Source organism: Mastomys coucha, unplaced genomic scaffold (assembly GCF_008632895.1).
Source record: "Mastomys coucha isolate ucsf_1 unplaced genomic scaffold, UCSF_Mcou_1 pScaffold15, whole genome shotgun sequence".
Taxonomy (NCBI): Eukaryota; Metazoa; Chordata; class Mammalia; order Rodentia; family Muridae; genus Mastomys; species Mastomys coucha.
Genome location: NW_022196897.1, coordinates 58,155,404 through 58,168,124, shown reverse-complemented (window position 1 = coordinate 58,168,124; position 12,721 = coordinate 58,155,404). Strand labels below are relative to the sequence as shown.

Below are 12,721 nucleotides of genomic sequence, written 5' to 3'. Positions count from 1 at the left end.
ATTTAAAAATATTTTTCCCAACCTATAGGCTGCCCTCTTCATTTTGTTCTTCACTTTGCTGCACAGAAGCACTTTAGTTTGATGTAGTCTCACATATAAACTGAGCTTTGGCTTTGGTAAGATTGTCGAGAAATTACTGCCAAAGGCAATGTTAGTGAGCTCCTGCTTCATGCATTTTCTTCCAGGAGTTTTATGGCTGTAGGTCTTATATTTCTCCTTTGAAAAAACATTTTGAGGGACATTTCTGTGCATGGCAAAACAAAAAGGCCCAGGGATCACTCACATATGGGAACCTAGCTTTCCATCACTTCTTACCCCCCTTGCCCCCATCACTACTTACATCCCTCACCCACATCACTACTTACCCCCTCCCCTATCACTTCTTACCTCCCTCCCCCATCACTACTTACCCCCTTCCCCTTCTACTTACCCCCCCCTTTTTTTTAATTTAAAGGAGCATGTCTCACTTAAGTAAGAAAATAGGGGCTGGAGAGATGGCTCAGTTGTTAAGAGCACTGACTGCTCTTCCAGAGGTCCTGAGTTCAATTCCCAGCAACCACATGGTGGCTCACAAATATCTGTAATGGGATCTGATGTCCTCTTCTGGTGTGTCTGAGGACAGCTACAGGGTACTCATATACATAAAATAAATAAATAAAATCTCTAAAAAAAGAGAGAAAATAGTAGATGGATGTAATTGTGCTCCCCTTAATAGAGAGGCAAGTGGGTCTCTGTGAGTTTGAGGGCACCCTGGAGCAAGTTCCACAGAGCAAGTTCCAGGACAGCCAGGGCTACACAGAGAAACCCTGTCTCCAAACAAACAAACAAACAAACAAAACCTAAGCAACTAAACAACAACAAAAAACCCCCACGTATGGTTGAGGTTCTGGGTAAACACAATGTCTAAGTGTCTGGCTTTTACTGGGCTCTATATTTTCAAATAATACATATTTATTAATAGATGCAAGTATTCGTGGCATGTATATGAGTTTATGAATTAAGTAGATTTAAATTTAATACTATGACAAGAACCAATAAAATCTCATCATTTGGGCTGGTGAGATGGCTCAGTGGGTAAGAGCACTGACTGCTCTTCTGAAGGTCCTGAGTTCAAATCCCAGCAACCACATGGTGGCTCACAACCACCCATAATGAGATCTGATGCCCTTTTCTGGTGTGTCTAAAGACAGCAACAGTGTACTTATTTATAATAATAATAAATTTGGGTCGGAGTGAGCGGAGGTCCTAAAAGTCAATTCCCAACAACCAGATGAAGGCTCACAACTATCTGTACAGCTACAGTGTGTACTCATATGCATAAAATAAATAAATAAAAAAAAATCTTATCATTTGCTTCCCACTCACAAAACCCATGTCAAGGTGTATTAATGATTAGCTTTAAACAAGTAAACCATGTTTCTTTTAAAAAGACTTATACCCTTGCCTGGTTTCAAAGATATTAAAAAGTGAGCACACAAAGTCTGTAACTAGTAGGTAGGAATATAGGCAATATACTACTACAGGAGACATCGTCAGTTTGTTTCAGATTCTCTTGTAATAACCAGGGGATAATCAAATACTGCAACACTTAAGTATAACTGAGCCAAGTGGATATCTACAATATGTAGGATTGCTATTTAGTTTTATAACTTAAAATGGTCTATGATAATGGTGGCAAAGAAGGTTGTTACAATAAACTGTTTATACACATACTTCATATGCATATATGTATATTTATATACACACTTTGCAAATAGGACCATGTCTAGCACATGGAGGATTTTAGAAAGTATTTGGGTGAATATCAATATGTGACCTAATAGGATCTTTTCCCTCCTTTTTAAGGATTTTTAATTTTATTCACTAGAGTGCACATTCACACCTGCTTAGCTGAAATGTGGAAAACAGGAATTGGTTATCTTTCTACCTTGAATAAGTTCTGAGGGTCCTCAGACTGAGCTATCACCTGGGATCTCCTCTTTCACCCCTTTCTTCCTCCTTTCCCCTTTCTTATTTCTTCTCTTTTCTTTTAGTTTTTCCTTTCTTTGAAGACACATCTTATGCATCCTAGGCTGGCTTCTAACTCTTATGCAGCCGAGGATGATATTCTGATCGTCCTGCCTCTATTTCCCAAGTGTGGAGATTACATTCGGATTACTACTATGCCAAGGTAGAGTTATGTACTACTGAGGATAGAACCCGGGACTTGCTGCATGTTAGTCAGGCACTCCACCAACTTAAGCTACTTGCCTGACACTCACATACCTTAATGGCAAGACTCAATTTTAGAGACATTATTTTGGCTTAAGGCAGAGCTGGGAACTCACTGAAGAATTGTTTCCTGTAGAAGTGAGAGCCAGCATAGCAAGTACCAGCTCCAAGATAAAGTTGTTTTCTATATACATTGCACAAAGGATTTGGATGGTTAAGAAAGTGAAGTGAATCTATTAATAAACAATTAGGGATATCCCAAGGAATGCCAATTCAGGAGCGTGTTTCTGAAGTTATGTTTACTTAGGTTTTCCCTTAAAAAGCTTAACTAGGTATTCCTAATCATTCTTCTTATCAGTATTTGTCACTGGATGTCATAAGCTCATTATTAATGGGACAAGCTCTCATATGCTTCCAACCTTGCTCAATACAGGCCCCAAGTGTTCCTTTAAACCCCAAGAGGGAACCGACTTTGGCTGAAGCCTGCACCCAAAGCCACACCCACTGCCAGGCCTTGGGACTTGGGGCTGGCCCAGAGGAGCCTCTGCTCACGCTGGCTGCCCGTTGGAATCCGGCGGCGGGAGCTCCGGTGTCCCCCGCAAGAGGCGCGACAGCCCCGCCGGCCCGCAGATGGATCAACGGAGGCCTCTCGGTGCGCACAGCCGACGCACTCTAGCTCATTTGCATATAGACGGGCGCGGCGCTGCGACAGGAGGGAGCGCGGGCGCGGCCCCGGGCCGTGGCGCGCGCGCGCCCTGACAGCTCGGCCCAGCTCGCTCACTCGCTCGTTCCCGGCTTCCGAGCACAGCATGGCGGTCAAGGTGACTCCAACTCTCTGCTGCTGCTTTTATTGCATAAGAGACGTTCCAAGGGCCCCTGAGTGCAGCCCCCCGCCTCTTTCCGTTGCTTTCTTTGCCTGGTTCTTAACCAGTGCGTCCCGGGGCTGTAGATTGCGGGTGGAGAGCTGTGCTAGGCTTGGACCGGAGCGAAGAGGATGCCCGGCTGGGGGAGGGGAAGGAGGAGGGATCGTGAGTTGGAGGGGTTCCTGAGGACCATGGTCGGGAGGAGGAAAAGAGTAGTGTTTTGTCCTAGGTACATGGGATTGCGAGCACAGAGTTGGAGAGCATCAGAAGGGGACTGAGAGCCAGCGGGCAGGAAAGCCGGGGATACCCAGGGCATCCGCGGTGGGGGAGGGGGTGGGTGTTGTCATTTGGGGCCTCAGTACAGCCCAGGGCACTGGTTGACATTTGCCTGGCAGGTTGCCGAAAGTCGAAAGTATCCTTATTGTGGCAGCTCTCAAGGTTTAGGTCGGATGGAGAAAGGGTCGCCAAGATGACTATGTACTGTTTCTGCCTTCTACAAGAAAGGCTGCTAGGCCTGGCTATTAATTTGGCTATTTTACATCTCCTGTTGCTCCACTCTTAAGGCTTTCTGAATTTGTAGCTTGGTGGTTGCTACTGTATTGCTAGTAGATGTGGAATAAAGTAAACGATTACATTGGTTTCCCTTTCCAGTTCACAGGAAGTACCATCTGTAATTTGCTCTATCTTGCATTATTCACACCCTTTTCTCCCAGCATTTAGCCGTAGATCTCTGGTTTGACAGGTGTTATCAGAAATTAAGCTTTGGGGTTGTTTTTAGACTAAATGCCCTTATAAAAGATAAACGTGTTGTTAACAGATGTAAACTATAATCTAAAGAGATTGTGTGGTTTCTAGCTAAGCATTAACCAGTCGTCCCCCTCCATCTCGCCTTTCCCCCACAGGTGCACACAACCAAACGAGGTGATCCTCATGAGCTGAGAAACATATTCCTACAGGTAAGATAAAGAATTTTACATCAAGGAAAGAATGGAAAGAACATAATCATTATTCCTCTTCAAGCTCTAACTTTGAGAAATCTTCTCAGTAGTATGAGTGGAGGATGTCATTTGTACTCGCTTTGTTTGTTTTGTTTTGTTTTTCGAGGTAGATTTTCCTTGTATAGCTCTGGCTATCCTGGAACTTGCTCTGTAGACTAGGTTGGTCTGGAACTCAGAGATTTGCCTGTCTTTGCCTTCCGAGGACTGCAATTGGCTCAACACTCAGCTGTTTGTCTTCTTAGTAAGAACCGATTGAAAGCTTTTCTTTCTATTGGGGATTGATAGGAGGTTTATCTGGAGTTGCTCTTTTTGTTTGCTTGACTTAGGATGACTTATAAAGTTTTCCTCCTCATAAATGTCTATCTAATTTGTTGCACAGATAATATTATATGGCTATTGTAGTTGCGCTTTCCCTTCTCACTTATTGCTACCATAGATGGGGGTGGGGCTGAGGGTTGATACATATTTGCTTTAGATTCTTTTGAAAAGAGGCTGGTGAGATGGCTCAATGGATAAAGGTGCTTTACTCAGAACCCATATAAATATTGAAGGAGAGGACTAACTACATAAAGTTGTCCTCTGACTTTCATATGTATGTGCATGTGTACCAGTGCTCACACACCTGCTCCTTATAATGATAATTTATTTAAAAAAAAAAAAAAAGGAAAGGAAAGGGAAGGAAAAGGGTGGGAGAGATGGCTCAGCAGTTAAGAGCACTGTTTGTTCTAGAAGACCTGGGTTGGATTCCCAGCACCCATATGGCAGCACTCAACCATCTGCAACTCCAGTTCCAAGGAATCTGACATCTTCTGGCCTCTGAGGACACCACATCCCATGAATGTGGTGCATAGACATACACACGTTAAAAAAAGGGAAGAATTGTAAGAATTGGCCTTAAAATACCTTACTTATGTTAAGCTTTTAGAATCAGTCACCTGACTATGCCTAGTTTTTTTGCCTTTGCTTTCTTAAATTCCTAACGTATTTTACTAAAAGTTGTGATTTTCTTGGAAGAGCTGTTTTTGAGAATCTCGTATTCTGGATATGTACTCTCTGTAGACCATTAACCTCGGGCAGACTCCTTCTGGGTATTATTTTCCACTGTAAAATGAAAGGTGACCTTCAAGGTTCCTTTCCATTTCAAAAGTCTATGATTCTATATTAGGAACAGATTCTAGCGTCTGCTAATGAGCCTAAGCTGGGTGGCACTTTCATCTGAGACAGGTAGTTTCCTTAGGCCTGGTGGGGAGGAGGCTGCATAGGTGACCACACACAGTGTAGTTTACGAAAAACAGGGGTGTAAATCAGGGCTAAAGCATTTCCCTATCTTGGTTTGGCCCCGGATTTGAGTGTGAGCACCAAAAGGAAACAAAAAAGAATTTAAAAAATGAGTTATTTTTAATTTTTATGTTTTTGACTAAGGCTTTCTATGTGGCACAGCCTTTTTTTTTCTTTCTTATGACTTTATTGGAGACAGGGTAACTCAGACTAGCCTGGAACTATTACACCAGGCTGACCTCAACCTTACAGAGATCTGCCAGGGGTATCCTTGAACTTGTTTGATCTTTCTGTCTCAAGCCTCCTGAGGGCTGGGATTGTAAATGTGTATAACTGTGCCTCTTAGGGCCCTTAAGTTTTACAAAGTGTATTAGAAGGATCCTTTCTGGAACAAAACTAATTATAATAGAGCTGCACCATTTGTGTGTTAAGACTTTTGTTCCTCATAAGTGTTCTTTGGGGTTCACAAAAATACATTAGTCTAAGCCCTGTTATATGATTAGGGTGGGTTGTTTTGTGGAGAGTTTGTATAATATAGATAATTTTATTTTCTGGTTAGGCATGAAAAGAAAATCAGCTGAGATGCTCTATGATATAGTGAAAAGAGCCCTGTTTCAGGTACCAGGAGGATGTGTGCCCCTCCCTGCAAGTTCAAGGATAGCCCCAGTGTAGACCAGGCTGGCTATGAACTCACAGAGATCTAGATGCCTTTGCCTCCCAAATGATTGGATTAAAGATGTGTATCACCACAGCTGACTTTTTTTTTTTTTCTTAAGGAATCTGTTTTTAATTCCCAGGCCTCTGTCTCTATAGCTCCTTATCCTTAGGCTATTTATTGAGACTTTCTGGGTTTTATATTCTCACGTGGGATCCCATAAAACATAAGGAAATGGAAACTGATGCCTTTTCTAGTTTTAGAAATTCTATACAGAAAAGAAAATGTGACTCATTATTCATTTGTTACTGGTTTGTGTGTGTTGTTGTTTGGGGTGGGTAGTGATTGTCGGAGCTTGGAGAGCTCATAACTATGCTATTTTAGCTTTCCATATGCTTTTTTGCATATTACAGTATCTTGCACATTATTATTATTATTATTATTATTATTATTTTGTGGTGCTGGGAAATCAAACTCATTATATTCTACCACTGAGTGACACCCTTACTTCTTTAAATATTATTTTGATATTGTCTATATTTTATTTTTGTACAGAAAACTTGTAGTTTATTTATTTATTTATTTATTTACTTATTTATTTATTTTTTCGAGACAGGGTTTCTCTGTATAGCCCTGGCTGTCCTGCAACTCACTCTGTAGACCAGGCTGGCCTCGAATTCAGAAATCTGCCTGCCTCTGCCTCCCAAGTGCTGGGATTAAAGGCGTGTGCTACCACCACCCGGCAAACTTGTAGTTTATTAATTTATATTTATCACTAAACATAAAGTAGTGACTCAGGCATTATTATTATTATTACTATTACTATTATTATTTTGTTTGTTTTTCTAGTCAGAATCTTGCTACATAGCCCTGGCTGGTCTGATTCTCATTATGTAGCTCAGGCTAGTCTTGAATTTAGTGTTCGGATTGCAAACATGAGGCTCCTTATTCACTTCAGAATTATTATTGGAAGGCAAGAGAGAAACAGTATAGAGTTGCTTAATCCCTAGGAAAGCATAAAACTGCTGGAAAGACTTGTATCTAGTTGGAGCAACTTTTTGTTACCTTCTTGCATATTAAGATTTTATTCCTGGTTTGTCTACTTCAAGCTATAGTTACTTAAAACAATTGGTTACTTGTATAAAAAGTTTCATTATAGATCCATATGGCTTTTTAACATCTTAGATATAGTAAACAAAATATATGCTAGTTACATTTTTCTTTAGTATTAAGCATATTTATCACATATATTTTTGCAAATTAAGTTTATGTGTGTACAAGTGACTATGGGAAAGTGGGTGTGTCCATGCCACAGCACGTGTGTGGAAGTCAGAGCCAACTTTCAGGACTCAGTTCTTTCCTTTCACAGTGGGCTCTGGGCTTTAAACTCCCGTCATTGGGCTTGTATATCGAGCTGTGTTATCTGCTGAGCCGTCTTACCCTTCAAGGATATTTACTAAGCTCTATTTGTTATGTCCCATGCACTTGCATTTCATTTAGTAGTAATCATCAAATTAGATAATTTGATAGTAATTGAAGCAGAGGATTGAGCCAAGACGGAATGACAGCAGATCTTTTCCTCTCTGAGGCCTGCTCCCTTTCTGATGGACTGTGGTTGAGGAAGTCAGGAACCATGAAGGTGAAGACATGGCCGGATGTAGAGTATCTGTGTTGGTTTGTCTAGAATGGAGATTCACAGAATAATGGCAGTGGCCTCTGACATTTTTCAATCATTTAGAAAGTACACTAGCTCATGCTCTAAACATATTTTGTTAATGTTCTTACTGCTCTTATGGGGTAGACTTGGTAGGTCTGTTATGTACATTAAATTAAGTGGCTTGGTTAATGTTACTGAGTTCATAAGTGTACAGGCTGGTTTTGTGTGTCAACTTGACACAGGCTGGAGTTATCACAGAGAAGGGAGCTTCAGCTGGGGAAGTGCCTCCATGAGATCCAGCTGTGGGGCATTTTCTCAATTAGTGATCGAGGGGGTAGAGCCCCTTGTGGGTGGTGCCATCCCTGGGCTAGAAGTCTTGGGTTCTATAAGAGAGCTGGCTGAGCAAGCCAGGGGAAGCAAGCCAGTAAGAAACATTTCTCCATGGCCTCTGCATCAGTTCCTGCTTCCTGACTTGCTTGAGTTCTAGTCCTGACATCCTCTGGTGATCAACAGCAATGTGGAAGTAAGCTGAATAAACCCTTTTCTCCCCAACTTGCTTCTTGGTCATGATGTTTTGTGCAGAAATAGAAACCCTGACTAAGACAATAAGGGAAACTCAAATCAAATGAGTTCCAGAACCCATACTCTTTCTTTCTTTAAGATGAGCAGATTTAACAGGCTGTGGTGGTACATGCCTTTAATCCCAGCACTCAGGAGGCAAAGGCAAGTGAGTCTCTGAGTCAAGGCCAGCCTGGTCTACAGAGAGGGTTCCAGGACAGCCAGGGCTACACAAAGAAAAACAAAATAAAACAAAGTCAGCTTTAGTGGACTCGATGTCCACTTACCCCTTTAATCCCAGTATTAGAAAGGAAGAGGCAGGCAGATCTCTCAGGGTTCCAGGTCAGTTTGGTCTTCCTCTCAAGTGCTAAGCCAACTGGGAACTTGGAGAAGAGCAGCTTTATGGGGTCTGTTAACTTGTACAGCCAGGTTGTAGAAGAAAGAATCTAAAACTCGCTCCCCCCTTTCTTGGGACAGGGTCTCACTATGCAAGCCTGGCTGGTCTAGAATGCTCTTTGTAGACCAGGTAGCCTTGAACTCAGAGATCTACTTGCCTCCCTACTGCTGGGATTACAGACTCCCACCACCATGTCAGGATGAAAATCCCCCTTTTTTGACCCCATTTCCTTTCACCTCCAGAAGACCTTTTATTATCATCTTTTTAGACTGGGTTATACTCACTTTGTAGCCCCAGCTCATCTCTACCTTGCAAGCCTCCTGCCTCAGCTCCCAAGTGCTGAGTTCACAGGCAGTGCTACCATGCTCAGGACTAGAACATATACTCTTAACCCTTGTATTGCATGCTTAGAGGATTTTGGAATGGGGTGATTTTTTTGAAAGACAGAGTTATATTAGAGATTTTGGCAGCTATATTTTGCCAAGAATATTAAAGGCAAAGTAATCCATCTACTTGGGAGGTAAAATTAAAATATGCCTCTGTGCTGTAACTACCTAGGAAAAATTGGCTGAGGGGTTTGGGTTTGAAGCAGTAGGTAGGCTCTGTGGGTTTCTGAGTGGGCAAATTGGAGTGGTAAGACATGGAAGCTCTTTGTGTGTGGGGGATAGAGTGAAGAGAGATTGGCAGTAAGTGGAGGTATCAGCTAAGAGGCTATTGAAATAATTCATGCAGGTGCAATGACCTGAGGAGCTAGTGTCTGGGGAAATGGAAAGGCAAGACAACACCAGGGACTCTGTAAGCATAGAAGCTTGGATTTGCCGTTAGCTATGGAAGGATTGGAGGAACAGTGAATTTGGTGTTTTTAGGAGAGATGCTAATTGATAGGGCATCTGTTTATGGAGTTGGAGAGTATGGTTACACAGCTAAGCTTGATTGTAAATAGATGTGGCCCACTAAGTTAAAGCCACATTAGGATGGACACAAATTTGTATGGGTGCTAGACAAATCTCTGTTAGGAGAACTAACTGTTGACCAGGCAGAGAACCAGGAGCCAGTTTATTGCTGACATTCCTAGTTGAAGGGGGAAGGAGGGATTGAGCTGGGGGAGGAATGCCATGAGAGTTTGAAGTAGGAGCTTCATACAAAGGCTAAGTCAAAGGCTTGGGTAGGACTTGGAAGTAAAATTGAGTTCAGTATCATTTGAGCTTTCTTCTAGAACGTCTATATAGAAGGCTAAGGAAATGGCTAAGTGGGTGAAGGCTTGCCACACAAGCGTGAGGACCAGAGATGCCTGGAGCCCACATAAAAGCCAATCAGGTGTGGCAGCTACAGCCTGTAACTCATTTACTGGGGAGGTAGAGTCTGGGTTCTGCAAGAGATCTTATCTCAAAACTACAGAGCAATGTTAGAAGAAACTCGATGTGAGCGTAGGGCCTACACATCCACATATGCATCCACATACATGTGAACACATATACATGCATACTACCCATGCACATAAACCTAGATTTGTTTTCTCCTGGAACTCACTCTGTAGACCAGTCTAGCCTCAGAGATCTGCCTACTCTGTCAAGGGCTGGGATAAAAGGTGTATGCTACTATGGCTTGCTTCTCTGTGTTCTTTATTACTTCTCAAAATAAGATGAGCTATTTTTATTTCCTTTCTCTTTCTTTTTCTCCTTTCCTTCCTTCCTTCCTTCCTTTCTTTCTTTCTTTCTTCTTTCTTCTTTTTTTTTTAAATGAGATAGGGTTTCATGTATCTCAGGCTAGCTTCCAATTCACTGAGTAGCTGAGGATAACATTGAACATCTGATCTTCTGCCTCTACATCTCCAAGTGCTGGGCTTAATGGGTGTGTACTACCACCTTGGGCTGATGTGATGCTGAGTCTCAAAACCAGGCTTTTGTGTCAGGCAAGCATCCTCCTAACTGAGCTACAAACCTAGCCTAAGTTCTTTCTATTAGTTAATAAACAGGTATAAGGGCTGGAGAGATGGCTCAGCAGTTATAAGCACCTGATACTTTTACAGAAGGCTCGAGTTTGACTCCCAACACTCATGTAGTGACTCATAACCATTGGTAACTGCAGTTCCAGGGGATCCAACAGGCATGCATGTGGTGCACATGCATGCACTTATGTTTGTACAAACATACATACATACATACACACACACACACATAAATAAATCTTAAAAAAATCAAAACAAAATAAATGGTGTTCTCCAGGATCCTGCCTTTCCCCTCCAAGCCTAGGAAATCGGATCACAACAGATGGAGTCTTGGACTGTACAACTGGGCTGTAATTTTACAGCTGGTCCTCAAGCTAAGGTTTTTACTAAGAACACCCTTATAACTGTCATCTGCCCACTTATCTCTTTCTTCTTAAGCCTTTTTCTCCTATACACTATCATTGACCCAGTTTATCTCCATCAGAAGTATACAGCAATGAAAGAAGTAGTAAGAGGCAGGCGGGGTGGGGACAGTGGATGCAGCACGGGGTGTTTGTTATAGATCTAACAAATGTCAGAAGGATGACTTAGCCATCTCTGTGCTTTGTGACAAAGTAGGCATGTAACAAAGTTTTACAATTTTTAAAGGATCTCTTAATTCTTTTTAGTTGGTAGAGTTAGTGTTCACTTACTGGTTTTTGGTTTTGTTTGTTTGTTTGTTTGTTTGTTTTTTGAGACAGGATTTCTCTATATAGCCCTGGCTGTCCTGGAACTCACTTTGTAGACCAGGCTGGCCTCAAACTCAGAAATCCACCTGCCTCTGCCTCCCAAGTGCTGGGATTAAATGCACGCACCACTGCTCAACTATTTTTTTTTTTAAACATTTCTTTTTTTTTAATAGAGTTTAAAAATTTATTTATTATTTTATGTGTATGAGTACACACTGTAGCTCTACAGATAGTTATGAACCTTCATCTGGTTGTTAGGAATTGATTTTAGGACCTCTGCTCACTTTGGTCAAGCCCGCTCGCTCTGGTTGGCCCAGTCCCTGCTTGCTCTGGCCCATTATAAATGAGTACACTGTAGCTGTCTTCAGATGCACCAGAAGAGGGCATCAGATTTTATTACGGGTGGTTGTGAGCCACCATGTGGTTGCTGGGATTTGAACTCAGGACTCAAAGAAATGCAAAGAAAGCACTTCTTTGAATAAATGTTTACATGCTATGTTGTTTATCTTTGGAAAGAAAGGTGAGAAGGATCCAAGGCAGGGCTTTGAGCGAAGGGCCCTTCTGACCTGCGTTTTCATGTGTGGGAGGTCCATCACTACAGAGTAACAGGAGGAGTTGGGGACATGGCAGTCAGTACAGTGCTTGCCACACAAGCATAAAGACCTAAGTTTGGATCCCCAGCATCTAGGAACGACTCTGATATAGAAAAACTCACACACACAAACGTGGCTACAGGGATGACACGTTCAGTAAGGAGATAAAAAGAATCATGAAGGGGCCAGGATTTTTCACCATTTCCAGAGGCTGGTGAAAGCTCCCAGGAGCGCATTAGTGTTAGAACTGAACGGCAACTCAAGGTGAAGTGCTGGAAAGGAGTCCAAGGGTGTGGAATCTATGCAGCTTGGATGTAGAAAATGGTTCAATGTGTTCAACAGCTAGAAAGGCTTGAAGCATCAGTGAGTGGGGAGGCCCTTTTCAGCAAAAGGAGCAGTGCCCAGTGGCCTTTGTATCTAGGCCATGGGGGGAACTTGGATTTTTGTTTTTAAGCAGCAAGATAGAAAACAGTGAAGGCCTTTTCCCCCCTTTCTCTTTCGAATGGTTCAAGTTATAGTTTCAACAGAAGGTATTTAAGTAGCTCATACTGCTATGTAAGCGGCTCTGTCTCCATGCTTCCTGTGGATGGCTGTTTTGCATAGACTCTGATTCTTTGAGCTTAATTTCCTTCTGTCTGTCAACACTGCTCTTAGAACATCTTGAGCTGGATAAAGACATGCAGGAGGCCTCAGAATCCAGTTGGAGCCAACATGGGCTTTGTAGATAAACCCACATAGGCTTTGTTTTGCTTTTTAACATTTTGTGTGTTTGCTTTGGAGTTGTCTTGCGTTTCACTAGGTAGTCCAGGTTGAGTATGAATTCTTTTTTTTTTTT

The 12,721-nt window shown here is 42.2% G+C and overlaps 1 protein-coding gene across 2 annotated transcripts in view; it reads left to right on the top strand.

Annotated features, from left to right (window-relative positions):
• Positions 1-2,763: 2,763 nt before the first annotated feature.
• The window catches only part of Slc25a12 (solute carrier family 25 member 12), a 94,078-nt gene continuing 84,120 nt past the window's right edge, over positions 2,764-12,721 (top strand). For both annotated transcript variants that reach the window (XM_031370590.1, XM_031370589.1), the window contains exons 1-2: positions 2,764-3,032; positions 3,977-4,030. In XM_031370590.1, the coding sequence (XP_031226450.1) occupies positions 3,021-3,032; positions 3,977-4,030 (66 nt within the window). In that variant the 5' untranslated portion in view covers positions 2,764-3,020. The remainder of the gene's footprint in view (positions 3,033-3,976; positions 4,031-12,721) is intronic.